Source organism: Mobula birostris, chromosome 29 (assembly GCF_030028105.1).
Source record: "Mobula birostris isolate sMobBir1 chromosome 29, sMobBir1.hap1, whole genome shotgun sequence".
Taxonomy (NCBI): Eukaryota; Metazoa; Chordata; class Chondrichthyes; order Myliobatiformes; family Myliobatidae; genus Mobula; species Mobula birostris.
The window spans coordinates 23,716,557-23,742,182 of NC_092398.1; the positions used below are offsets into that span (position 1 = coordinate 23,716,557).

Genomic DNA, 25,626 nt, shown 5'->3' on the forward strand with positions numbered 1-25,626 from the left:
TTGTCAGCATCTAAGAACTAAATATTGCACCCAGAGAACGCCAGCTCTGGCTCTGCATGCAATAATGGTGCTGAGTTGCTTTCAAAAGTTTTCTCGGATTTTATAGCCAGTGGTGCAAACCTCCTTGGTTTTTACCCGTTTTTTCTGTGTGCGAAATCAGGTGTTCTGCAATAACCAGTCTGGGCAGTAATGGAAATCATGCATTACATGCTCACACCAGCAGTCCCATTTTGTCTGATATTAATACTCAATGCCTTGACTAGTAGACAGGTCTTGGTGGCCAGCAGAGCCCGACGAAGAGAGAGGCTTCAGTACCAGGTGGAAGCACAGAGACCGAGAGATGCAGAGTGGGAAGAAGTTCCTCATTATTTTGCTTGTTATATCAGGGAATTTTATCCTGTTTTGGGGAGTTATGTGGGTTATAACTTAAGGAGCGGAATTTATGATGTGGAATACATTATCCCCATTGCCACCTGGTTATCTACAAGAGATGGGCTTCATGCTGCAGATCCTGAGCTGCTGCACAAATACAGCTCTTTATGCCGCGACTCAGAAGAAGCTGACAGAGCAGCTGAAAGCGACGGCGAAATTCGCCTTAGCTCTCCTTGCAAAACTCCTTCCATGACGAGAGGTGATGAAGAGTTCGCGTCACTCCTCTCTTAAAATTCCGAGCGGGCTGATGGCATCGGACGACAGCATAAGACGTAAGAGCAGAAGTAAGCCATTCGCCCCATCAAGTCTGCTCCGCTGTTCCATCACGGCTGGTTTACTATCGAACTTACCCCATTCCTCTGCGGTCTCCCCGTATCCTTTTACGCTCTGACTAATCACGAGCCTATAAACCTGCGCTTTACATCTACCTAAATGGACTGACATCCACGGCTTCTCCCGCAATGAATTGCACGTATTCATCACCCCCTGGCTGAAGAAATACCTGTATCTCTCTGTTTTAAATCGGCGTCCCTCTGTTCTGAGTATAGTCTCTCCGGTACTTTCCTGCCCCGCTATTGGAAACGTCCTCTGCACATCCATTCTGTAACAGCCAATCAATATTCTTTTTTATTTGTAACTTATTTTTTATTGAATTTCATCATCAAACAAATATTTCCATAAGATGTATTTCAGATACTGTACATATATATCATATATAATCATATTTGTCACAAATCTCCACATAATGTTTATCTGAGGTATACACTTACAGAAAGGAGAGAAAAGAAATAACAATCAAAAGAAGAAAACTATGCACAGAGTATGGAGTGATTTTTTTTTATCAGAGTTATCCACTTTAAGCAAAGAACAAAATAGAACGACGACTGCTGACATAACTGAAGCTGAACTAAAAACTGCAATTAGCAGGCTTAAATTAAGCAAGTCACCTGAAACAGATGGATATACGGCAGAGTGGTATAAAGAGTTTAGAAACCAAGCAATATTCTATAGGATTTCATTTGAACCACCACCGCCTATTCTACTAAGCCGCAGCGAGTACGGGCTTGGAGACATCAAACGCTTCTTATTCGCTTATCATTTGTTTTCCGGAACCATTCTTGTCAAAGCAGTCTGGATCTTCCCCATTTGTAGCATTTCTTCTCTCATATAAGGACTCCGAAGCTGCTGGCAATATTCCAAGAATGGTTTCACCAATGCGTTCTAAATCCTCAGCGTTACATCCTTGCTTTCATATTCTAGTCCTCACGAAATGAATTCTAGCATTGCGTTTACCCCTAATTCAGCCTGCAAGTCAACACTTAGAGAATTATGCACGTGGGCTCCCAAGTTCCTTTTCACCTCGATTTTCGAATTATTTCTTCGTTTAGAGAACAGCTTATGCCTTTATTTTTGAAGTTCCTTAACGAAAGCTCCTTGCTGTTGACGTAAGATTGGCGTGGAGCCGAGGAATACTGCTCTTTAATTAGGTTAAAGCATCGTTCCTTAAACCATTTCACCCAAATGAAGCACATTTAAATAATCCGCCAAATTTTCCTGATACTTAATCTAGTTTCGGTTGGGCATTTTTAAACATTGGTGTTTTCGGTTTCTTGTTTTGTGGCTGCCTGAATGCAGACGAATTTCAAGGTTGTACAATTTTTACATATGTTGACAATAAATATACTTTGAACACTGAAGTTTATCTTTCATTCTGCACTTAGAAATATGCAAAACCTTAAATAAATACCCAGTTGAAAACAGTAAATATTCACCATTCGGAAACTTTATCAGTTGCTCCAGTAGAACTGCTCGTAAATGTAAAATCTCTTCAGCCAATCATATGGTACCACCACAACTCATAAAATCACACAGGGTTTCAGTTGTTTTTCACACCAATCATCAGAATGGGAAAAATGGGAAAAATTGTGATCTAAGTCACTTTGACCGTGGAATGACTGTTGTTGCCTGATTGGGTGGTCTGAGTCTCTCAAAAAGTACTGATCCCCTGGGTCCTTCACACACACCGGTCGCTAAACTTGACAGGGAACAGTGCGGAAAGGAAAAGAGAATAAACAATTTCCACAGAGCGGCAGTTCTGCGCGCAAAAACGCCCTACTGACGAGAGTCGTCAGATGAGAAAATCAGTAGACAAAGTTTGGAAGAGAAAGATGTTAAATTTTTAAAGAAAAGCTAAATACAGGGAGGGAGCCACGTTGAGTGTGGAGAAAGAGGGTGAGAGATTAATTGCCGAAGAGAAGGCAGGGAGATCCGATACTGTGGCGACAGTGGTGCTGCGAAGAGGGAGTGTGACAATGCATAGTATGGAGTGAGGCGAGTTAACAGTACAGAGAGTATGAGGAACACTGAATGTTACGTTGAGTGGTGTCACCTGTCGCAACGCTTTACAACAGTAATGGTCAGAAGAGCGTGCTTGAAAACACAACACGTATAACTTTGATGTAGATAGGCTATAGCAGCAGGCAACAACGATTATAAAACCGGCGGCCACACTATTAGATGCAGAATGTGTGGAATAACGTGGCCACTGTGTGTATACTGACTATAAGCGTCTTGATACAGTGTAAAGTGACTCAGGATTCAGTGGTAGATTGGATTGAGAGAGCTCTCCTCTCTGCTCACTTCTTCTTCTCTTCACTCTCTTTCTCAGCACACCAGCAATCTTTCCACGCTCGTTCCATAACTACGCCGCACACCTCTTCTTCCCTCCGCTCCCACGACACACTTGCAATCAGCTTATATACCCTCTCTCCTCTCGATCTTCTCCCGAACGGCCCCGCCATTCTCCATCTCCACCTCCTTCCCGCCGCATTTACAATTCTGGCCCTCCTTTCTCCTCTACTTATCCGACACACCCCTTCCCACCACCAGTCCTCTCACGTCTGCCCTCCCTTAGTATATGCCCTCGCTCCTCTGTCCCTCTGCTGACTACGCAGCCTGCAGCCTCTGAGCATCCCTCTGTCACTTTGATGTGATCCTCTCTCTCCTCCACCCACTCTTCTCTGTCGTCTCTCCATTTGCCCTCTCTACATGTCTGTCCTGTCTTTCCGTCGTAGCTTTCCCTTTCCTAACCATGGCCCCTTCCCTACATCCACTATCTTCTTTCCTACTTTCATCCTCCTTGCACACCAGCCTCGCATTGCCTTGCAGAGGGGCGGACAGCCCGTACTCCCGCTCTGCTCCGGGATCTTCCGTCAGTATGACAAACGGCAAATCCCGTGACTAAGGATTCCAGCGGGAACGCAGTGACGGCTGTTGCAATTTTATCGTTACATCCGCAAACCAATACCGGTAGGAATGGGGTTAAAGGGCAGCATGATGAGTTGAGATCCGCGCTATCTCTCCTGCACACACTCGTACCTTAATGCACTCCCACAATTATCCCATATCCTTGATATAGCTCAGCATGTCACGTACACAGTAGTACACACACTCGAATCGAATGCGATGCTCTCACAATCTTAATTATTTCATTAAGAGCACCTGGGTGGGACTCTTTTAACGACGCGTGGAAGCTGATGAACAGGCAGCCATCAGACGGTCCTGGACAGTTCGGAAGACTTACATGTTTCATATTAACCCATGTCTTGTATTGCATTCTGCTGCTCTGTTTTGTATTCTACTAGCTCTTTAGTTGCATTTTGTGTTTAATGTTCTGCACTTATCTAGTCCAAAATTCTACTATTTGAACCAATTATTTCAGCGTTATTGATGAAGGTGCGTATAATGTCAATTTATCCAAGTATAGAAGGTGTGTTAAGAAACAATTGATTTCGTGTCTTCTGATTTGATACACTTTTTCTGTCTTATTCAGTGAATTAGAGGGCGAGTTTAAAGGCAGAGATAAGTGTGGAAAATGGCTCGATTTATTTTGATAACAGTGTTCTCTTGATTGTGAATAGATACATGCTTATTTTACGCCAAGTATTGGGTATAGTTTATAAATATTAAGAACTTCCATTGGCCATGATTGTTAGACAGAGTGACGTGAGTTTTGGTCACCTATATAGGAACATGTAATGTTTTCCACCAGGCTTGGTTCAGGATTGCAGAATCTATCATCAGTTTTCCTTCGTGTCGTTTTATCTCCTTATGGCATCCTTCCCGTTCTTCTGTAAGTATATGTCAGTTGCGAGATGCCTGATGTTACAATTGCATATCTCGTTTTTAAACACGGAATAGGAAGGAAGTTTGATGGATCGTTTATGATTTCCTCGAGGTCATTTTTTTTTACCTAAAATCAAAAAAATTTAGACATTTCTCAGGATTTTACAGGAAGTTGTGAATATCCATTAATATGTACCGATGAAGGAAAATACATATTTATACCAGTAATTATGAACATTTTAACTGGCAATATTTTCCAGTTATGGGTATGTTTATAACCTCTGTTAGATTGTCCAACATAACTTCAGGAATTTGCATTTCTTCAATCGTGTGTGCCTTTTTTCCCCCTCTCCAATCCAGTTTGCTTCTTCTTTTTCTTTGTCAAATTATTATTTCTTTCTCAGCTCAGGCTGGTAAAACCTGAGGTACAGGCATAGCCAAGCACGCTCATTTCTCAGTTGCTCGGAAAATTCGGACTAGTCTAGTAGTGTTTAGTCTTGTGGATTTCTGGAGATTTAGCAACATATTGCTATTCAACCCTAATTGTATCGTACTATTGTGTGGTAGCTTTTGGGATGATACTAGTTGTAGATATTATTATCAGGACAAAATATACCTTGTTCAAGTTCGATAAGCTTTCAATTTCCTCTTTTAATTCAGCATATGGCTGGTGCTTTTCACTTCTAGATTTCAACACTTATCAGTCGCAGGAAGCGGACGGGTCCACCTCGACTGCTTGAGTCTATCTCAGAGGTAAAGATATCGACATTGTTGCAATGTACTGCTGGCGCAAAACAACACATTTCACGAAATATGTCACTGATATTTATCCTGATTCTTATTCCAATGTTCATATCATTTCGATAACGTCCCAGCTGTTTCCTGAAGCGCCAGCATTAATTGATAGAGAGAAGGAGTTGTTCCAGTACTTATTTTAGACTGCTATCGATCCAATGGGTCGGATTGTTTGCCACCACCACCTACCAGTCTAAGTTGATTAGGTATTCTATGCATCACAACCCGGGAAGTAAATCCCAATGGTTTTGAACGGAAAATCCAACAAAAGGCAATGGATTCGGATTGGTACATCACAGGTGTAACCATCCCAGCCTTTGAGAAAATCTACATGTAATTCTGCCGTAGGAAAGCAATATTCATCATCAGGGATAACCACCACCCAGGTCATGCTCCCTTCTCATTACTTCCATCAGGTATAAGCTACAAGAGTCTCAAGACTCGCACCAGCAGCTTTAATTGTCGGTACTACATCACAAACACCAGGCTCTTGAAAAAAAGTGGATAACTACATTCACTTGTCCATCCATTGGGATGTTCCCACAGCCAGTTATCTCATTTTAAGATTTCTTCATCTTGTTCTTTCATTCATGTTCTCGTTATTTGTTGATGTTCATGTGTAGAGTTTATTACCATCTGCACATTTGCTTATCTTTCAATGCTCTTTTTATCGTTACTATTCGATAGAATTGTTGAGCATTGCGGCTGGAAAATGAATCATAGCGTTAAATGTGTTGATATTTTCATAGTCTGATAATTAAAATTGCTTTGAACTTTGATATTAACGTTGCCATCCGGTTTGAATGAATGTCTCCCACAATAGTTCAGAGATACGTGGCTTGCATTACGTCCATTATCCCGGCAACATGCTGAATTCTATCTGACTGTCTGTCTGTCTGTCTGTCTAACTAGCTATCTATCTATCCATCTATCTAACTCTATCTAACTCTCTAGCTATATCCATCTCTCTATCACTTAATCTCGATACCTATCTGACCATCTTTATGTCTGTCTATCGATCTATCTGTTTACCTATTTGACTATTTATTTGTCTGTTTATCCATCTACGTATTTACTATTTAGTTAGAATTTGAAACATTCACACCCGAATGAAAATGAATCTCGGTATTGTAAATCGGTACTTTGAATATAAATGTACTTTGATCTTTGAACTTTGGACCTTGAGTTGGTGGCTTAGGTGACGTTGTACTGTTTACTTCCGAGTGGCACAGAAGCTTTGGCATTCATGTCCCGACCCATATTAAAGTTAACGTGGCAATTCACATGTTGTGTACCTGTCCTGCTGTGTCTGAACTTCATGATACTTCTATTGACTGCACCAACCATTGAAGGGGCTTCATGAACATGCCATTGAGCACTCCCTGTACACCTCCCTTGGTATCACTGCTTTCTGAAGTCCGCATTAATATATATGCTGAGGATGTGTGCAAAGGGATTTTGTTTCCGCTGTTTCAGCCGAATGTATCAACGCCATTCGGCTCATCATCTGCTCCGCCATTCCGTCATGGTGTAATTGCTGTCCCAACCTCACTCTCCTGCCTTCGCGCCATAATCCTTAACACACTGAATGGTGCAAAACAGACAACTTCTCCCTTAAGTAAAAAATATCACTTGGGTCCTCATCCGAATGTGCCCATAATGGGATACTGCATAAGCAGCTTTTGTTGGTTCTGGGCCTGTTTTCTCTGAAGGTTGAAGATTGAACATAGAACATAGAATAGTACAGCAGAGTAAAGGCCCTTCGGCCCACAATGTTGTGCCGACCCTCAAACCCTGCCTCCCATATAAGCCCCCACCTTAAATTCCTCCATATACCTGTCTAGTAGTTTCTTAAACTTCACTAGTGTATCTGCCTCCACCACTGACTCAGGCAGTGCATTCCACGCATCAACCACTCTCTGAGTAAAAAACCTTCCTCTAATATCCCCCTTGAACTTCCCACCCCTTACCTTAAAGCCATGTCCTCTTGTATTGAGCAGTGGTGCCCTGGGGAAGAGGCGCTGGCTATTCACTCCATCTATTCCTCTTATTATCTTGTACACCTCTATCATGTCTCTTCTCATCCTCCTTCTCTCCAAAGAGTAAAGCTCTGATCTCTGATCATAATGCATACTTTCTAAACCAGGCAGCATCCTGGTAAATCTCCTCTGTATCCTTTCCAATGCTTCCACATCCTTCCTATAGTGAGGTGACCAGAACTGGACACAGTACTCCAAGTGTGGCCTAACCAGAGTTTTATAGAGCTGCATCATTACATCGTGACTCTTAAACTCTATCCCTCGACTTATGAAAGCTAACACCCCATAAGCTTTCTTAACTAACCTATCCACCTGTGAGGAACTTTCAGGGATCTGTGGACATGTACCCCGAGATCCCTCTGCTCCTCCACACTACCAAGTATCCTGCCATTTACTTTGTACTCTGCCCTGGAGTTTGTCCTTCCAAAGTTTACCACGTCACACTTCTCCGGGTTGAACTCCATCTGCCACTTCTCAACCCATTTCTGCATCCTATCAATGTCTCTCTGCAAAATATGACAATCCTCTACACTATCTACAACACCAGCAACCTTTGTGTTGTCTGCAAACTTGCCAATCCACCCTTCTACCCCCACATCTAGGTCGTTAATAAAAATCACGAAAAGTAGAGGTCCCAGAACAGATCCTTGTTGGACACCACTAGTCACAATCCTCCAATCCGAATGTACTCCCTCCACCACCCCCCTCTGCTTTCTGCAGGCAAGCCAATTCTGAATCCACTTGGCCAAACTTCCCCGAATCCCATGCTTTCTAACTTTCTGAATAAGCCTACCGTGTGGAACCTTGTCAAATGTCTTACTAAAATCCATATAGATCACATCCACTGCACTACCCTCATCTATATGCCTGGTCACCTCATCAAAGAACTCTATCAGGCTTGTTAGACACGATCTGCCCTTCACAAGGCCATGCTGAATGTCCCTGATCAGACCATGATTCTCTAATTGCCTATAGATCTTATCTTTCAGAATCTTTTCCAACAGCTTTCCCACCACAGACGTAAGGCTCACTGGTCTATAATTACCCGGACAATCCCTACTATCTTTTTTGAACAAAGGGACAACAGTCTTCTCCCTCCAATCTTCCAGTACCATTCCCGTCGACAACGAGGACATAAAGATCCTAGCCAGAGGCTCAGCAATCTCTTCTCTCGCCTCGTGGAGCAGCCTGGGGAATATTCCGTCAGGCCTCGAGGACTTATCTGTCCTAATGTACTTTAACAACTCCAACACTTCCTCTCCCTTAATATCGACATGCTCCAGAACATCAACCTCACTCATATTGTCCTCACCATCATCAAGTTCCCTCTCATTGGTGAATACCGAACAGAAGTATTCATTGAGAACCTTGCTCACTTCCACAGTCTCCAGGCATATCTTCCCACCTTTATCTCTAATCGGTCCTCCCTTCACTCCTGTGATCCTTTTTTTCTTCACATAATTGATGAATGCCTTGGGGGTTTCCTTTACCCTACTCGCCAAGGCCTTCTCATGGCCCCTTCTTGCTCTTCTCAGCCCCTTCTTAAGCTCCTTTCTTGCTTCCCTATATTCCTCAATAGACCCATCTGATCCTTGCTTCCTAAACCTCATGTATGCTGCCTTCTTCCACCTGACTAGATTTTCCACCTCACTTGTCACCCATGGGCGGTGGGGGGCGCTGGAATCTCATTGAAGCCAATCGAGTATTAAAATGCCCACACAGTGGAATTGGAGAGTATTATTCCTGTTGTAGTGGAGTCCACAACCAGAGGGCACAACTTTAGAATTGTAGGACGTCTATTTAGAGCAGAGGTGAGGAAAATAATCTCAGCCAGAAGGGTGTAAATCTGTGTAATTAATTGCCACAGACGGCTGCGGAAGACAAGTAATGGGGTGCATTTTTAGTGGAGACTGATAGGATTTTGAACGGTAGGGATTACGGGGAGTAGGCAGAAGGACGGGGAGGAAAGTATTAATAAATACTCTGTGATGGAACGGGAGAACAGATTCATACGCCGAATGGCGTAATTCGGCTTCTCTATCTTCTGGTCATATGATCCTGATGAATTGTTCCAGTCACATGATTAGCTGTGGATATTTGTATAACCGAGCAGGTCTGTAGGTGTACCTAATAAAGTGGCCACTGCGTGTATCTTACAATAAATATATACAAAGTATAGATAATGTACATTCTATACAGAAAATGTGTAAGTATGATTTAAGTAAACAAATCATATAACGTCATATCGTTGCTCGGCATGACAGGGTCGGTGAAGAGATTTGCAAATGTTGAATATTGAATATTGAGGTTTAAATGTGTATAAAATACTTTCCCCTCAACCCCCACCCAGAGCAAAATCAGCGAGATGAATTGTAGCCGTTTCTTAATTGACGAGAGTACTCCGATTTGGATGTTACCAAATCTGTTTGCTCTTTAGCTGGTCGCCCTGGTAATTGTGACGTCAGACATTGTGTTGGTTCACTGACTGCATCTTAAGTTAATAACATTCTCCGTTATTGAATTGTAAGCAACATGAACTGATTTAAATGATTTTCGCAGCTGAACGTCAAGTATGTGCAGGACTCCTTCCGCAATCGACAACGGCTCGACTGGTGTTAGGAACGGGTCTCGCATACCCTCACGGAAAATGCACATTCCTCCCAGAGGCCTGGTGTACGCAATTTACTACACGACTCTTGCAGTGATCGCGGTTCCAGGTAAAGCATTTCTTACTGTTTTAACATCTGTGGTCTTATGTCTTATGCTCTGATGAACTTCATGAATTGAATAGCTGCCGCATGTTTGGCTGAGCAGATATTTGTATCCGAGAACAAGTCTACATATGTAGTTAATAAAGTGGAGACTGGGTGTTTTTTTTACAATATTTGTGTAAAACGAATGCATGGCATACATTAAATACACAGTCGATACACAAAAAATGCTTGAGGAACTCAGCAGGCCAGGCAGCATAATGGCAAAAAATACAGTGGACGTGTCGGGCCGAAATTCTTCGGCAGGAAATTATTTATTTATTTACCTACTTACTTATCAAGTTTGTATTTGCACAATCCATTGCTTTTTACCCCTTGCTTGTTTTTCAGTCTTTGTTCATGTCCAGTTTTCCTTGATTCTGTTGTGTTTGTTTGCATTTACTGTGGACGCCCAGAACGAAAATAAATCTCGGGATTGTAGCTGGGTACTTTGAACTTTGACTGGGTGGCTTACCTGAGGTTGTTCCGCTTACTTCCGAGTGTCCCACGCGCCTCTGACCCTTTACCATTCCTAAACCAGCCCAAATTCAAGTTTACGTTGTTATTGACTTGTTGTGTACCTGTCCTGCTGTGTGTCAGGTTCATGGTGCTCTTATCGACAACACCAGCTGTTGAAGCCGCATTATTACCTTGCCATAAGCACTCCCTGTATTCTTCCCTCTTTGTCTCAGCTTACTGAAATCAGCATGAATACATTAGCTGAGGGCGTGTGCACTGAGGTTTTGCCGAATATATGAACGCCAAAAGAACATAAGGATGCGAGGCAGAATTAGGGCATTCGGCCCATCGTCTGCTCCGCCATTCTATTGTGGCTGATTTGTTATCCTAACCCCATTGTCCTGCCTTCTGCACGCAATTTCTGACACACTTTTTGATGAAGAACCAACAACTTCTGCCTTAAGCATGCGCAATGACTTGGCTCCACGGATATCTGCGCCTTTTCTTCCTTTTTCTCTCCAGTACGACCGAAAGGTGTCGGCCCGAAACAGCGACTGCAATTTGTTTCCATAGACGCTGCTTGGCGTGTAAAGTTCCAACAAAATTTTGCGTGTGTAGTTTGGATTTTCAGGATCTTCAGGTTTTCTCTCGTTTGTGATGATATACACAGTAATGGGCAAATATTTTTGGCACATTGTCCAGGGTGCCTAAGCCACTTGCAGAGTACTGTATCTAGTAAATGTATACTAATATTAACAAAACCTTAACACAGATATTGCTGTTTCAAGAGCAGGTAGAGATAGAAATATCTTTGCAGCATGTACTTCACATCAGATCAAAATTAACCCATAAGGCAAATGACAATAAAGTTACAGCTTACAGGTCAGTGGAAGCCTATTCGCACAACACCCTTCCACAATAAGTCGGATAAATTCACACCGCTGTGTTCGGCATGACAACGTGTAGGGGGTAGGTCATGATAAGCGTGATTTAACTCCATTAGTTCAAGCGGTAAACAGGTCGACGTTCCTGACATACCAAACGTGCAGCAAATATTTGGCAGGTAATAAGCAATTAAATTATATTTTTAAAAGTTGCGAACACTGCGCCGCATCTGTAACAAGAGTAACTGAGTATTAACCACTATCGTTACCTCGCTGTATTAATGTTTGAGCTAACTTTTTAACTCTTCATGCACTGATGCCCTCTTATTTAGGACCATAGCCGGCAGTTCATACAGTGGGTTAACGAAGAGCAAATATCCTCGGGACGAGAATTAACACTTCTCTGAGTGTATGGGTATAACCCGGAGAAGTGTGAGGTGGTACAGTTTGGAAGGACAAACTCCAAGGCAGAGTACAAAGTAAATGGCAGGATACGTGGTAGTGTGCAGGAGCAGAGGGATCTAGGGGTACATGTCCACAGATCCCTGAAAGTTGCCTCACAGGTGGATAGGGTAGTTAAGAAAGCTTATGGGGTGTTAGCTTTCATAAGTGGAGGGATAGAGTTTAAGAGTCGCGATGTAATGATGCAGCTCTATAAAACTCTGGTTAGGCCTCACTTGCAGTACTGTGTCCATTTCTGGTCGCCTCACTATAGGAAGGATGTGGAAGCATTGGAAAGGGTACAGAGGAGACTTATCGGGATGCTGCCTGGTTTAGAGAGTATGCATTATGATCAGAGATTAAGGGAGCTAGTGCTTTACTCTTTGGAGAGAAGGAGGATGAGAGGAAACATGATAGAGGTGTACAAGATAATAAGAGGAATAGATAGAGTGGATAGCCAGCGCCTCTTCCCCAGGGCACCACTGCTCAACACAAGAGGACATGGCTTTAAGGTAAGGGGTGGGAAGTTCAAGGGGGATATTAGAGGAAGGTATTTTACTCAGAGAGTGGTTGGTGCGTGGAATGCACTGCCTGAATCAGTGGTGGAGGCAGATACACTGGTGAAGTTTAAGAGACTACTATACAGGTATATGGAGGAATATAAGGTGGGGGCTGATATGGGAGGCAGAGTTTGAGGGTCGGCACAACATTGTGGGCCGAAGGGCCTGTACTGTGCTGTACTATTCTATGTTCTATGTTCTATAACCCGCAATTATATGAACTGCTATCGCCTTCCAGTCAGCTTGAATAGATCTTGCCATTCTCCCCTGTCCTTTTTCATTAAAAAGTTTTTTGCCTCCAGAGAAAAGACGCTCGCTGGATTTTTTTTTTTGTTTCTGAGATACTGAAACAACCCCGTCTGTTACCAACAATAATTCCATGGTCAAGGTCATTGAGATTACAATTGGTCTGAGCAACAACAGAATCTCTTGACCAGGTGTGGCCCTACTAATAAACGAGGGGTCCGTGGACCGCAAGATGGGAAATCCTGGTTTTGAACATGTCTGCATCTTTTAGTGCATGAGTTACTGCCAAATGATTGGCTGATCAGGTATTCACGTAAATGAGCAGGTTTCTAGGTATGCATGTGTACTTAATAACTTGGCTTCATACCCGGACGGATGCAATCATGTAGGATAAAGTCCATTGTAGAGCATCTATACAAGTACATCAATGTTTATTTGATGGCATACAGAAACTATGCAAGCTTCTAAATTACTTCTCGGGCAAGTGTGTTCTGTCAGTAATCTCCAATTCTTTCTATCCCAGTTAATGTAGTGGCCATTGTGATCCTCTCCCGCGGAAAATGCGGTCTATCGAGATGTATCAGCCGGTACCTCGTGTCCATGGCAGCGACGGATCTTCTGGTAATTATCACCGCTGTGATATTAAACCGGATTCCCGCTATTTATTCTCCCGGCAGTTTCCTCTCTATCACGCCCGTGTGCAGTTTCAGTATTGCGATAATTTATGCCGCTAGGGACTGTTCGGTTTGGTTAACGGTCACGTTCACTTTTGACCGATATGTCGCCATCTGCTGGCAGAAACTCAAAGCAAAGTACTGCACCCACAGAACCGCTGGCATTGTTGTCTCTGTTGTCTGTACTTTGGGCTTCGTGATCAACGTCCCCTGGTACTTTTTGTACGGACCAATGTACATCATTGACAACGTGCCCTGGTATTGTAAACGGAGGGATATCCTTTCTTCTTTTCTGCTGTGGACAATATTTGATTGGACCGATCGCGTTCTGACCCCTTGCCTCCCGTTCCTTCTTATTCTCTTGCTCAACGCCCTCACTATCAGGCACATTCTGGTGGCCAGTCGGGCCCGTAGGAGACTCCGCAGTTGCTCCGCAGGAGAAACACAAAGCGACCCGGAGATGGAAAACCGCAGGAAGTCGATCGTCCTGCTCTTTGCAATCTCGGGATGTTTCATTCTTATGTGGATGCCGTATGTTGTCAACTTCTTAGTAGTGCGATTTCAAGTTGGTTACACAATTAATGGCTACAGTGACCCTAGATTTATCCTGATGGAAAGCGGCAACGTCTTTCAGATGCTGAGCTGTTGCACAAACACATTTATCTACGTAGTAATTCAAAAACAATTCCGGAAAGAACTGAAGCTTCTGATGAAATTTCCGCTGAACATTTCACATTCAATAGCTCCGTCACGGAAATAGCAGATTCCTGCAAAACAAATATACAAATTTGTTCCGTTTAGCCACAAATAAATTTTACTCAAAACAGTGGACCTAATTTGACTTATACCCTACCCCGCCAATGGGATGCCTATGACTTCCCAGTACTCCCACTTACGGCTCAACGCAGGAACCGATCTGTCCGTCACTTTCATCTGCATTCCTCCCACCCAACTTGTCTCCCTTCTGGCATATCCCCGCGAGTGGAAGAAGTGCTACACCTGCCCATTCACCTTCTCTTTCTATAGTATGTGGCGCCAAAGGTCCCTCTGCCTGAGATGACGCTGCACGGCGCAGTCTGTTAGGGTCATCCACTGTATCCGTGCTACTGCCGCGGCCCTCTCTACATCGGTGAGACACGATGTTGACTGGGTGGCTTTAGCTCCGTCTGCAACGAGCAGGAATTCCCTCTCGCCAAACATTTTAATTCCCTTCCAAATTCCCATTCCAACATGTGTACCCATGGCCTCTTTGAGGCCGCTGTCAAGTTGGAGAAATGACTTCTCAGACTCCGTCTGGATAACTTTCAGCCGGAAGGCATGAACATCGATTGCTCTAACTTCTGGTGATCTCCCTCTCTCCCCATCATTCATCTTTTTTTTTTGGCCTGTCCCCTAAAGCCCTCACTAATTTTTATAGCTGCACCGTAGAAAGCATTCTTCTAGGGTGCATCAGAACCTGGTATGGAAGTTGTCCTGTCCAAGACCAAAAGAAGCTGCAGAAGATCGTGAACACGGCGCAGCACATCACACAAACCAATTTTCAGTCCGTGGACTCACTTTACACCGCATGCTGTCGCAGCAGTGCTGCCGGGATTATCAAGGACACGACCCACCCAGCCAACACACTTTTCGTCCCTCTTCCCTCCGGGAGACGGTTCAGGAGCTTGAAGACTCGTACGGCCAGATTTGGGAACAGCTTCTTTCCAACTGTGATAAGACTGCTGAACGGATCCTGACCCGGACCTGGGCCGTACCCTCCAAATATCCGGACCTGCCTCTCGATTTTTTTTGCACCACCTTACTTCCCATTTTTCTATTTTCTATTTATGATTTATAATTTAAGTTTTTAATATTTATTAATATTTAACATTTGTAATCCAGGGAGTGTGAAGCGCAGAATCAAATATCGCTGTGATGTTTGTACGTTCTAGTACCAATTGTTTGGCGACAATAAAGTATAAAGTATCCTCAATTTCCCAATGGAGCGTCCCTTTTGCATCTTTTCTTCCCGCCGCCGCACGCCTTCCCTTTGGTGCCCTTGCTCATTCCGTTTCTGCATGGCCCATTTTCCTCTCCTCTTTGATTCTTTCTTCGTCAGCCCTTATCATGTATCATGTCCCAGTTTCTACCTTCATCCCACTCCATCACCGCTCAGCTTCCCCCTCTCCTGTGTTCACTCTCGCTGCCCAGCCCGTACTCCTTCCAGTCCTCTGCTTTCTTACACTGATTCCCCTCCCTCTTTCCCAGTCCTGATTCAATGACTCAGGTTGTAACGGCAACTCTGTATTCCTTTGCATCATGCTACCTGACCTACTGAGTTTCTACAGAATTCGTGTACATTTCCGAAACTGCCTGTTGATGTAGAAACCCAAGCAGTATAAACCCAATGAAGTATCTCAAATTAGTGTTTTCACTCGCCGGATAACCAAACACCCATCAAGCACACAGCGTCTGCGTGCAAAATGCAAATGGATACAGATTACATGATATTCTGCATGATTCCAATTTAAGCAGGCATATTGAGATGTATAACACGATGTCCTTTAATACAGCACTCCACTGCGTGACATCTTAACGTTGGAGGGCTGACGTACGGGCAGCCGCCACACGGCCCTTAGCAGATTGGTGTGAGGGGCCAGTGAAACGGGATGCAAGACAACTCGGGACCCTTCTGTACACACTGATCCACTGCGTTATAGGAAAGGGAACTCAGCTCGTTTACTACCCCTGATCCCTGTCTTGTAACTTCCGAGTTCTGGAGGACATTTCTCTGTAAGGGTTAATACTACAGTTTCCTACTGACCTCCGTGGCAGGAAGGGCGGCACGGAAACCTGCTCGGATTCCTCCTTCTATTCTCTGTATGATTTGTTCAGGGCTAGGATGAAGTCAGCCTGTGTACCTATTCCGGGATACCTGAGGTTGGCAATAAAGGGTTTAACCAACCTGTGCCAGTGACCTAGAAATTCTGACACATGGGTTCACGAAATGAAGATGGTTCAGGGGCGGTCCCCTTCCAGTTCCTAGATTAAGGAAGCCTGAACGTATAAGAGCATAAATCACAGGAGTAGAAATGTGCTTTTAGGCCCTTTGGGTCTGCCACTATTCTAGTAAGGCTGATTTATTATCCCATTATCCAGACTTCTGCCATTAACCTTTGATGCCTTGACTAATCAAGAAACTATCAATCGCCGCATTAAATATACCCAATATCTTGCCCTCCGCGGCCTCCTGGTAACGAATTCCACAGAAATTGCTAAAGAAATTGTCCTCTTGCCTTTCTGAAGCTGCTCTGAGGCTCACTCATGACTGAAAACAACTTCCACGCTGTATCTAGACCTTTCAATACTATTTGATTCCATCTCCATTCCAGAATATAGTCTCTGTCAAGCGATCTCTGTTTCTGAAGCGAGAGGGTTGGGATTGGCTGGGCGCGGTATGATGGTGAGGGTGTGGTATTTTGCTCTTGATACATGTCCTCTGACATCTGTTTTACTGAGTCACTCCGTGTCTTTGCACCTGCGACCAATGGACTGGCATATGACTCAGACAGGGAATGTTGCCAGTGAGTGTTTGCTGCTGAATCCGCAACCGTGACCTATGGGATGGCTGCTTAAGGTCGTTATGGCCGGAAGGGTGTAGTGGGGAAAAGCTCTCAGTGCGTATTAAATTCCCCCTATGCAGTGTACATCACATAGCCTCCGACAACCATCTCCTGACCTTCACTAGTGGCTTTGCTGCCAATCCCGGCGCAATCGTTTCATCTGACTGGTGAATGAGCAAAGGCGGATTTCTGGCACTTAAAACCAGGCCTCTCGGGCAGATCCGGCTTATCAGCCGTGATTGGCAGCTCACCTCGGAGAGTGGAATCTCTGATATCAAACTTCCACTGCACTGTTCCTCTACCCACTCGTGGGTAAGGGTTTGGGAATAAACCCCGAAGACAAATATTGCATTGGCTGGAGAACACAAGACAGTCAGATGTGGGGTTCAATGCTGCCAAGCAACTCCTGCGACGCCGCCGGTGCCAAACTGTATCGGTCTCTGCCGTTCCGTTGGATTCATCAGGTGCGTGGAGAGCCGAGGACTGCGCCTCGGGAAACAGCCCACTCTCCATATCGTACGACCTTGGCTTGCGTAACAACGTAGAGAGGAGGGACGCAACATCCATGTTCGACTCCGACCGACGGAGTGCCTTGACACATTCAAGGAGAGCCGTGCATCAGTCCGAGTCTTGTCCCTGATCACTGTCCAGACATTTAATTTTTCCTTACAATGCCATTCCAATCCGTCACGAAACAGTGGAACAGTTGCTGCAGAATCCTCGCAGTTCCTCACCTACTGAATGACGTTTTCGGGAACTGGAATGGTCCGGCTCTGATGGTGTCATGCGCTGAAGGCGGATCGAGAGCATCAGGTAACACTATATGTCTACGAAGTCATAGTGACACGCCAACAGGAACCGAGACGTCCGAAGCAACAGTTGTTAATCTCCCGGTTTCAGTGCTCTACTCTGGGTGGGACAAAAAGATAAGAAGGTCTCGGTCGCTCCTGCTCCATGAAGGAGCTTTGCTGCGAGGATAAAAGCGCCTGACAACGCGTACAACCACCAGGCAAAGCCTGAACATGCAATGAAGAGTGAACCACATTCCTCACTCATTCTCGATCCTCACCCGCAACCTGAATCTACCAGAGGGTGTAACTTCACTCACATTCACGCACCCCAACACTGAGCTGTTTTGCTAAACTATGGACTCACGTGTTTTTGGGTATTGTTCCCCAGATGTTCTCGATATATATTGCTTTTTGAATTTATGCAGGGTATCGTCCACGCAGAATTTTGTTTAACCGTTTTGTTGTCGGCGGTCTTTCATTGATTCCGCAATGTTCCTTTGCATTTACTATGAATGGCTGCAAAGAAAATTAATCGCAGGATTTTATATGCTGCCATATGCGTACTTAGATAATATATTTATTTACTTCGAAGTTTCAACTTGAAATTTAACCATTGACGAACTCCCATCACTGACCCACAACTGGACTTCAACGCAACGCAATTCATCATTGTGGAATGTAGGGAGACGTATGGTAATTGATTTTGGTAGAAGGAATAAAGGCGGAGTCTATCTTCTAAACAGGGAGCAAATTCTAAAATCGAAGGTGCAAAAGTACAGGATATCCTCAAAGTATACTTGTAGTTTGAGACCGTAAGTAAGACAGATGCAATGTTCGCATTCATTCACAGAGATTAGAATTCAAAAGCAAGAATGTAATGCTAACGCTTTATAAGGCATTGTGTAGCCGGCACTGGCAGCAGGTTTGGGATCGGTAAGTAGTTAATGATGTGCTGGCATTGCAGAGGACCCAGGGGAGTTTTACAAGACTGACCAGGGGAATGAACACGGTAACGTGTGTTGAGTGCATGAAACCTCTGTACCGGTACACGCTAGAGTTTAGAAAAATAAAATAGAATCTCATTGAAGCATATCGAATTTTGTAGGACGCAATGCAGTGTACATTTATAATAGCAAGAGGCTTTCTGTACTTTCTCCCCTCCAACCCCTCTTGTTCTCCTCTCCAATCGACCCCACCGCTCTTTTCATTCACCGTCTCATCTCGCAGCCCACCTCCTCACTCACCCACTCTCGTCTGATACCCGCATCTGTCTCACTAAAGACAAAACCCTGGCGCCTCGTCCGCTTCTGCTCCACTGAATTGCGGGGTTCACTCCCTCTGCCAGAAGCCAGGCACCTTGCACTTTCCCGTGTATGTCCGTCATTTTTTACACCGTCTTCCCGATCGCTGCTTGAGACATCCGTGGCTGAGGAAGAGACGGAGACCGTGACTATTAACTCAGACACAGAGACACTCCCCTCCTTGGGGAGACATAGAAAGATTCTCTTCTGTCTAGAAAACAGAGATAGAGACAGTGACCTCTCACTGTGAAGTGAAAGGAAAACACAGAGATATCGTGACCTGCCCTGCGAGGCAGAGACAGGCAGACAGACAAACATAGACTTAGACAAAGTGATTCAGCGTGGCCGTGAGAGACGGGGGCGCGGAGAAAGGCGGGATATGGAAGGGGGGAAAGAAAGTCATTTTCCCTGCACTGGATGAGAGTGTGTGGTGGGGGGGGGGGGAGGAGAGAGAGAGAGAGAGAGAGAGAGAGAGAGTGAGAAAGACTGGGAGTGTAAAATGGTGGGAGGAATAGAGGAAGAAGGAGAGGGACCTTATACTGTAAGAAAGGGAGAGAGAAAGGGAGGCAGAGAGATGGAGGGTGACAGAGCTAGAAAGAGCTTGAGTAAAGAGGAGGAGTAAGGAGTTAGTGACAGTAGTGGAAGAGATGGTGGGATGGAGAGAGAGAGAGAGAGAACAAGGTGGAGACGCAGAGGGAGAGACAGTCCTCTGACGATAAACTCATTCATTCCAAACATCGCATAATCACAGGACAAATTCAACTGACCAGAGAATGTTTGGACCCTGCGAGGAAACCGGAAATCCACGGGCACACGAGAACGAAATTAGAAACTTGCTGAGAGAAGAAGTCAAAATTGAACTCCGAACTCCGACGCCCTATAATGTAGTAACATCGCGCTAAATGCAATGCTATATTATTTTCAGCTGCAAATAAATCCTGTATTACAGTATTTGAAAATAACAAGTAATGCTCCTTTGCAAAGAAAACTCTCAAAACAAGAGAGGCTGGTAACCTAAGTGTAGCTGTAATAGAAGTGACCTGATCAGAGTGGGATTGGTTTCCAAAGTGACTGCTGCCAATGAATCTGTATACTGTAATGTTTCATAGCCGTATATCTGACAAGTAAAACCCTTAACAGTGTTGAGGATGAGAGGGATCTTGGGGTCCAACTTCACAGCTCCTTCACAGAAGCTGCACAAGTTGACAGCGTGGTTAAGAGGGCATAGGAATAACTTGCCTTTATTAGTTTTGGCTTTGAATTCCAATATCAGGAAGTTATGTTGCAAGTTATAAACAAATACTAATTTAGCAGCATCTGGAGTATTGTTTACGGCTCTGGACACTATTATAGAAGGATTCGGTGATTTACAGAAGGTGAAGATGAGATTCATCAGGAGGCTGCCTGGATGAATGGGCAACTGCTTTTAGGAAACAAGCCCAAGTTGTTCTCTGGTCGACAGAAGCAGTGGGAGATCGAAAAGAGTTTTGTAACATTATGAGAGGCATAGACAGGGTAGAGAGACTATCTTTTTCCCAGGTTTGAAATGTCTAGGTCCTCATGACATGCATTTAAGAGAGGGGGTAGGTTCAAAGAAAATACGGGGAGTGGGGGGCAGTTCTTTGCACAGCGTCTGGTGGGTGCCTGTAATTGACTGCCTACGGTAGTGCGACAGACAGATTCATTAGAGACTTTTAGCAGACATTTACATATGCACATGAATGTGAGAAAACTGGACGGGTATGGATTAGGATTGGTCAAAAGTCTGTGTGTACGGATTCGGTTTGTAATAAGTTTTGCTTTCAAACTAATTTAATTGTTGCAACACGACGTTGACGGCGGAGGACTTGTGCCTTTGGTCAACAGACTTCGACATCACGCTGTAAGAAAACATACAGTCGAATGTTCTTCTGTACCCCCTGATCATTTATCCCAAGCATCTCTGAAATTTGGAGTTTATGGACGTGGTGATCTCTAAAGAAGATGACTCCTAACGTGCTCCTATATCCCGCAGGAAGACACCTATTGTAATGACAAACTTGTCCATTGTAAACACGGACAGCACCCCTAATGCCCGCATGTTCCTGGGTGTTGAACACAATGCTCTTGCAATACATGCCCCGGCGAAACAATGTGTATTGCCGCTGAAATATCGAAAATGCACAGGAATCGCGTAGTGTCTAATAAGACCTAATTAACATGAATGTTCAGATCGAGGCCGATTCCAGAGCATGCCCGATGAGGAAAGGTTCAGCGAGCTAGCTTTTTATTTGGAGCGAAGGACGATGACATGTGACTTCGAGGAGGTGTATAAGGAATGATACGGAAAGAGTGGACGGCCAAAATCTTTGCTTCAAGGGCAGCAATGGCTAATAGCAGAGGACATCACTTGAAGTTAACTGGAGGGACTTCAGTGGAGATAGCAGAAGTAGATGCTATTTACACACAGAGTGGCAAGAGTTTGGAATGCATTTCCAGTGGTAATATTAGAGGCTCGTACATGAGAGTTATTTAAATGACTCTTACATCAGAAAAAAGATGGAAGAAGATTGAGGGGTATTGTCGTTGAATGCGGGGATAGTTAGATTGGTGTGGATTGACAAATGCCTGAGAAGCAGGAGGCAGCGAGTGGGACTGAAAGGGTCGTTTTCTGGTTAGCTCCCTGTGCCTAGTGGTCTTTCTCAGTGGTCATTATTGGGACTGTTAGCTTTCACATTTGGATTATGGAATTGATGACGTTGTGAGAAAGCTTGCGGGTGATGCGAAGATAGGTGGAGGGACAGCTAGTGATGAGGAAGCAGTGCAATTGCAGGAGGACTTAGACAAACTGAAAAATAGGCAAAATGTTGCAGATTGAATACAGTGCTGGGATATACATGATGAAGAATTTTAGTAAAAGGGATAATAGCGCGGACTATTATCCATGGGAAACTTCAGACGTGCAGAGGGACTTAGGTGTCATGGTCCGGATCGGAGTCCCTTTAAATTTACTTTGTTTATGTCACTATCTGGATCGTTGACTCCCTGTTTCCCTTTGGTTCCCTGTTTTCCCGTGTCTCTCGGGGTTGGCGATTGGAGGCAATTTACTGTCGAATGAACCGGCAGTTTATAGTCTCCGGTATTCAGCCGTTCCGGGCGACAGCGTTAACAAAGTCACCGAAGGTACTGCGAGTCAATGTCATCTGGCCGGAGCAAGCCTAGTCTCCTCCCGAAGCAAGTGCCAGCAAGCGCGTGTTCCTTTGTCAGTGCGGGTCATTCAAAGTAAACCCGCTGGGGGTGAGTCAAGAGCTCGCAGCGGCTTCGAGTGTACTTGGGCCCAGTTATAGTTCTGTCCATTGTTGTGTGGTCTCCGTATCCATGTCGTGCGTCTAAAAGAGGTCCCGGCCCTGTACCCTGGAAGGGTCCTGACCCTGTGTCAAGAACAGTCCCGATTCCGTCCTGTGTCTAAGGAGGATTCCCGGCTCTATGTTTTATGTCCTGTGCCTGAGGCTGTCCCGTGAAAAAGAAGAGTCCTGGCTCCGGAGGCTCCAAGTCCTGGCCCTGGCGGCTCCAAGTACCAAGTGCTGGCCCTGGTGGCTCCAAGTCCCAAGTCCTATCCCTGGCGGTCCGTGATTCCGAGTCCTAGCCCAAAGCCTTTGTCCCAGCCTAGTCAAGCCCTGAGTTTTTTTCTAGTACGCTACTCCTGCTTCTGCTTTGCTCTCCTTGTAACAAGCAATAAACTTAATTTAAGTTAACCTCACCAGATGTGTTGATGTCTTGCATTTGGGTCAACTCCTAGCTCCCCCATTGTGATATTAGGAGTCCTCCTGCAAGACTTCCAAACGGTTAAACCTACAGACTGAGACTGGGGTAAAGAAGGAAAATCAATGTTGTTATATATTGCTCGGGGAGTAGAATATAAAAGCAAGGAAATAATGCCGAGTCTTTATAACACATTAGGCAAACCACAGTTAGAGTATTGTGAAGAGTTTCGGGCCCCATATCTCAGAAATGATGCGTTTTCACACGAAAAATTCCGGAGGAAGTTCACGGGTATGATTCTGGAAATGACTGGGGTTAACATATGAGGAGCATTTACAGCACTTTGTCCTGTACTCACTGGCATTTTGGAGGATGTGGCTAATCCACATTGAAACGCACCCAATGTTGAAAGGACCAGATAGTGTGGATGTGGACAGGACGCTTCCTACGGTGGATGTATCCAGAACTAGAGGGCAGAGCTCAAAGTTGAGCGGCGATCTTTGGGAACAGAGGCAAGGATGATATTTGTTTGCCAGAAAGACGCGAATCTTTGGAATGCTCTGGCAGAGTTTCGGGTAGAGGCCTGTGGATATATTTAAAGCAGCAATAGATTAGGACATCAAAGTATATGGCGAGAAGGCAGGTGTATGTAGTAGGGTGCGATCCCGGATAAACAATGAGGGATCAACCACGGAACAATTTCGATGGATGAATGGCCTCTTTTGTACCTACGTCTTATGGTCTTATGATTGATCGTGGAGAAGGTTAAGTTTTCTGGCACAAAATCGTGGGCGAATGTCTCGTTCTGTGCTGCACTGCTCTCTGTCCGCTGTTTGTATCTCGAAAGTAAACCTCACTCCCATCGCCCAACCCTGGTAAATAATCCATTGAATCGTGCTTGTGAACGTTTTGAGCAGGAAGGTGTTAACTCATCCTGTCTGTTCATTGAGTATAATAAACATAAGCCTCCGTGGATTCCGATCTTCACACCTGAGAATTCTCTCTTTCTATTAATGAGGTGTAACTTCCAGCGATTCAGCCCATTGCAGTAAGGAAAGCAGCGGCTACCATTGGTAAATCAAACAACAGTTCTATAGAAACGGAGAAGAATGATTGGACTCTCGAACTGGGTCAGTTGTAGAAAGATGGAAAGAAATATCTTCTGGGCTTTTGAATATTTGTTTGCCTGTTATTACTGGCTGTCACCAGACGATCGGATCTGGTATGTACTCCTTACAATACAGCCCGTGTATTATCCCATCGTGGCTCTGGTTGCTGTTCCTGGTAAGCCCTCCCATCCATCGCCTGCATGTTGCTTAAATATACAGACATCTCTCTCTCTCTCTCACTGACTGTGTTCTCTGTTTGAAAGTGTAATATTTTCTGAGGTTCTGAATGGACCACGTGGACCTTTTTTTGTGAACTATCCGCAAGACGTGATCTCGATCGCTTCCTCAATGTAAATTCCCCATCTGCCTTAAATCCCACACACTCAGCTCCCATAAATCAGGCTACGCGGTTGAATATCGCATGCTCTTTGAACATGCTTCTCTGAAGAGTCCGGTGTGGAATTAATCAAAACGAGCTGTATGGTAAATTTACAATAGGTCTGCGCTGCCACGGTCACATCAGTTCAGTAAGACTGTATTTGCCTGTTTTCGAAAAGAGTCTGAGATCGGTATCAAGGGTGTTATTGGTAATAACTCCAATTATTCAGGGCGGCAAATGCTACGAAACAAAACAGCTACGCTACCATCGCCCCTTACAGATAATCCCCCCCGTGGAAGTCAAATTTATATCAAGGCTCTAAATCTGACACATGTAGTGCGCTTTGTTTGTATGACAGTTTCGTGTTAAGACGGATAAACATCAGCATGACGGAAGACCAAATGACTTAATTCTGCTCTCACTTCTCGTGGAATGAGCTGGCACAGAAAGTGGTACAGTAACACACAGCGGCGGACCCAATGCCATAATGCACATAGAACGCGGCAACACCGTGTAGTCCGTTCAGTCCACGATATTTTGCCGGCCAGAGAACATCTAGCACCTCGATAGAACAGACCCTATAACTCGCCGTTTTTATCTATTGTTAATATGGACATCTTAAGAGTCACTTCAGTATACCTTTTGGATCAGCCTCTATCAACACTCCTAATCATTTGCTGAGTTCGGACTGAGCTCCAACTGAAGCATTACTCATATTGTCATTACTGCCTTTTACGCTCCTTATGTCATGGGACGATGAAATATTATGTGCAACATGGAGACAGCATGATAAATTAGACAGCACTAGTTATTGCAAGTTAATTTTCATTAATATTATTTCGATTTATTTTATATTATTTAGAGATACAGCATGGCCCAAAGAGAGGTACCCCTCAAAAGACATGTTTAACAATAGCCTAATCAGAGGGCAATTTACAATTACCAATTAACCCAATGACCGGTACGTCTTTAGACGTACGCGTTCACAAGGACGTACAGGTGCATTGCAGAGGACGACGTAAGAGAACCCCGAATCCCACGCCCCGAGCTAGGCTGCCGTTACCCCCACCCCCCCCATGGGAAATCCCAGCTTGAAGTTAAATTTCTATCGAATTGGTACACGGGATTCCGTTTTTGTTTTGTGTCACTGTATACCCAGATAGACCTGTAAATCCTGATTCGTAAATAACCAATCTTATGACCTTGATCGTAACGTGAAGATTAATTGTCCTGTTGCTTTCCTTCCGCACAGTGAACGTGCTGACGATTGTGGTTCTGTCCCGGGGTAGGTGCAGTCT

The 25,626-nt window shown here is 44.5% G+C and overlaps 1 protein-coding gene across 1 annotated transcript; it reads left to right on the forward strand.

The window, feature by feature from the left end:
- The first annotated feature begins 10,038 nt into the window (after nt 1–10,038).
- On the forward strand, nt 10,039–14,165 carry LOC140190143 (probable G-protein coupled receptor 139). The gene is made up of 2 exons (XM_072246652.1): nt 10,039–10,108; nt 13,255–14,165. The coding sequence occupies exons 1-2, from the start codon at nt 10,039–10,041 to the stop codon at nt 14,163–14,165; spliced, it is 981 nt and encodes a 326-aa protein (XP_072102753.1).
- The last annotated feature ends 11,461 nt before the right edge of the window (nt 14,166–25,626 follow it).

Bases quoted from the DNA above. Each gene is read 5' to 3' on its own strand.
- LOC140190143 (XM_072246652.1), top strand. From the start codon at position 10,039: ATGCACATTCCTCCCAGAGGCCTGGTGTACGCAATTTACTACACGACT. The intron at 10,109-13,254 runs GTAAAGCATTTC...TTTCTATCCCAG, and splicing joins TGCAGTGATCGCGGTTCCAG to TTAATGTAGTGGCCATTGTG.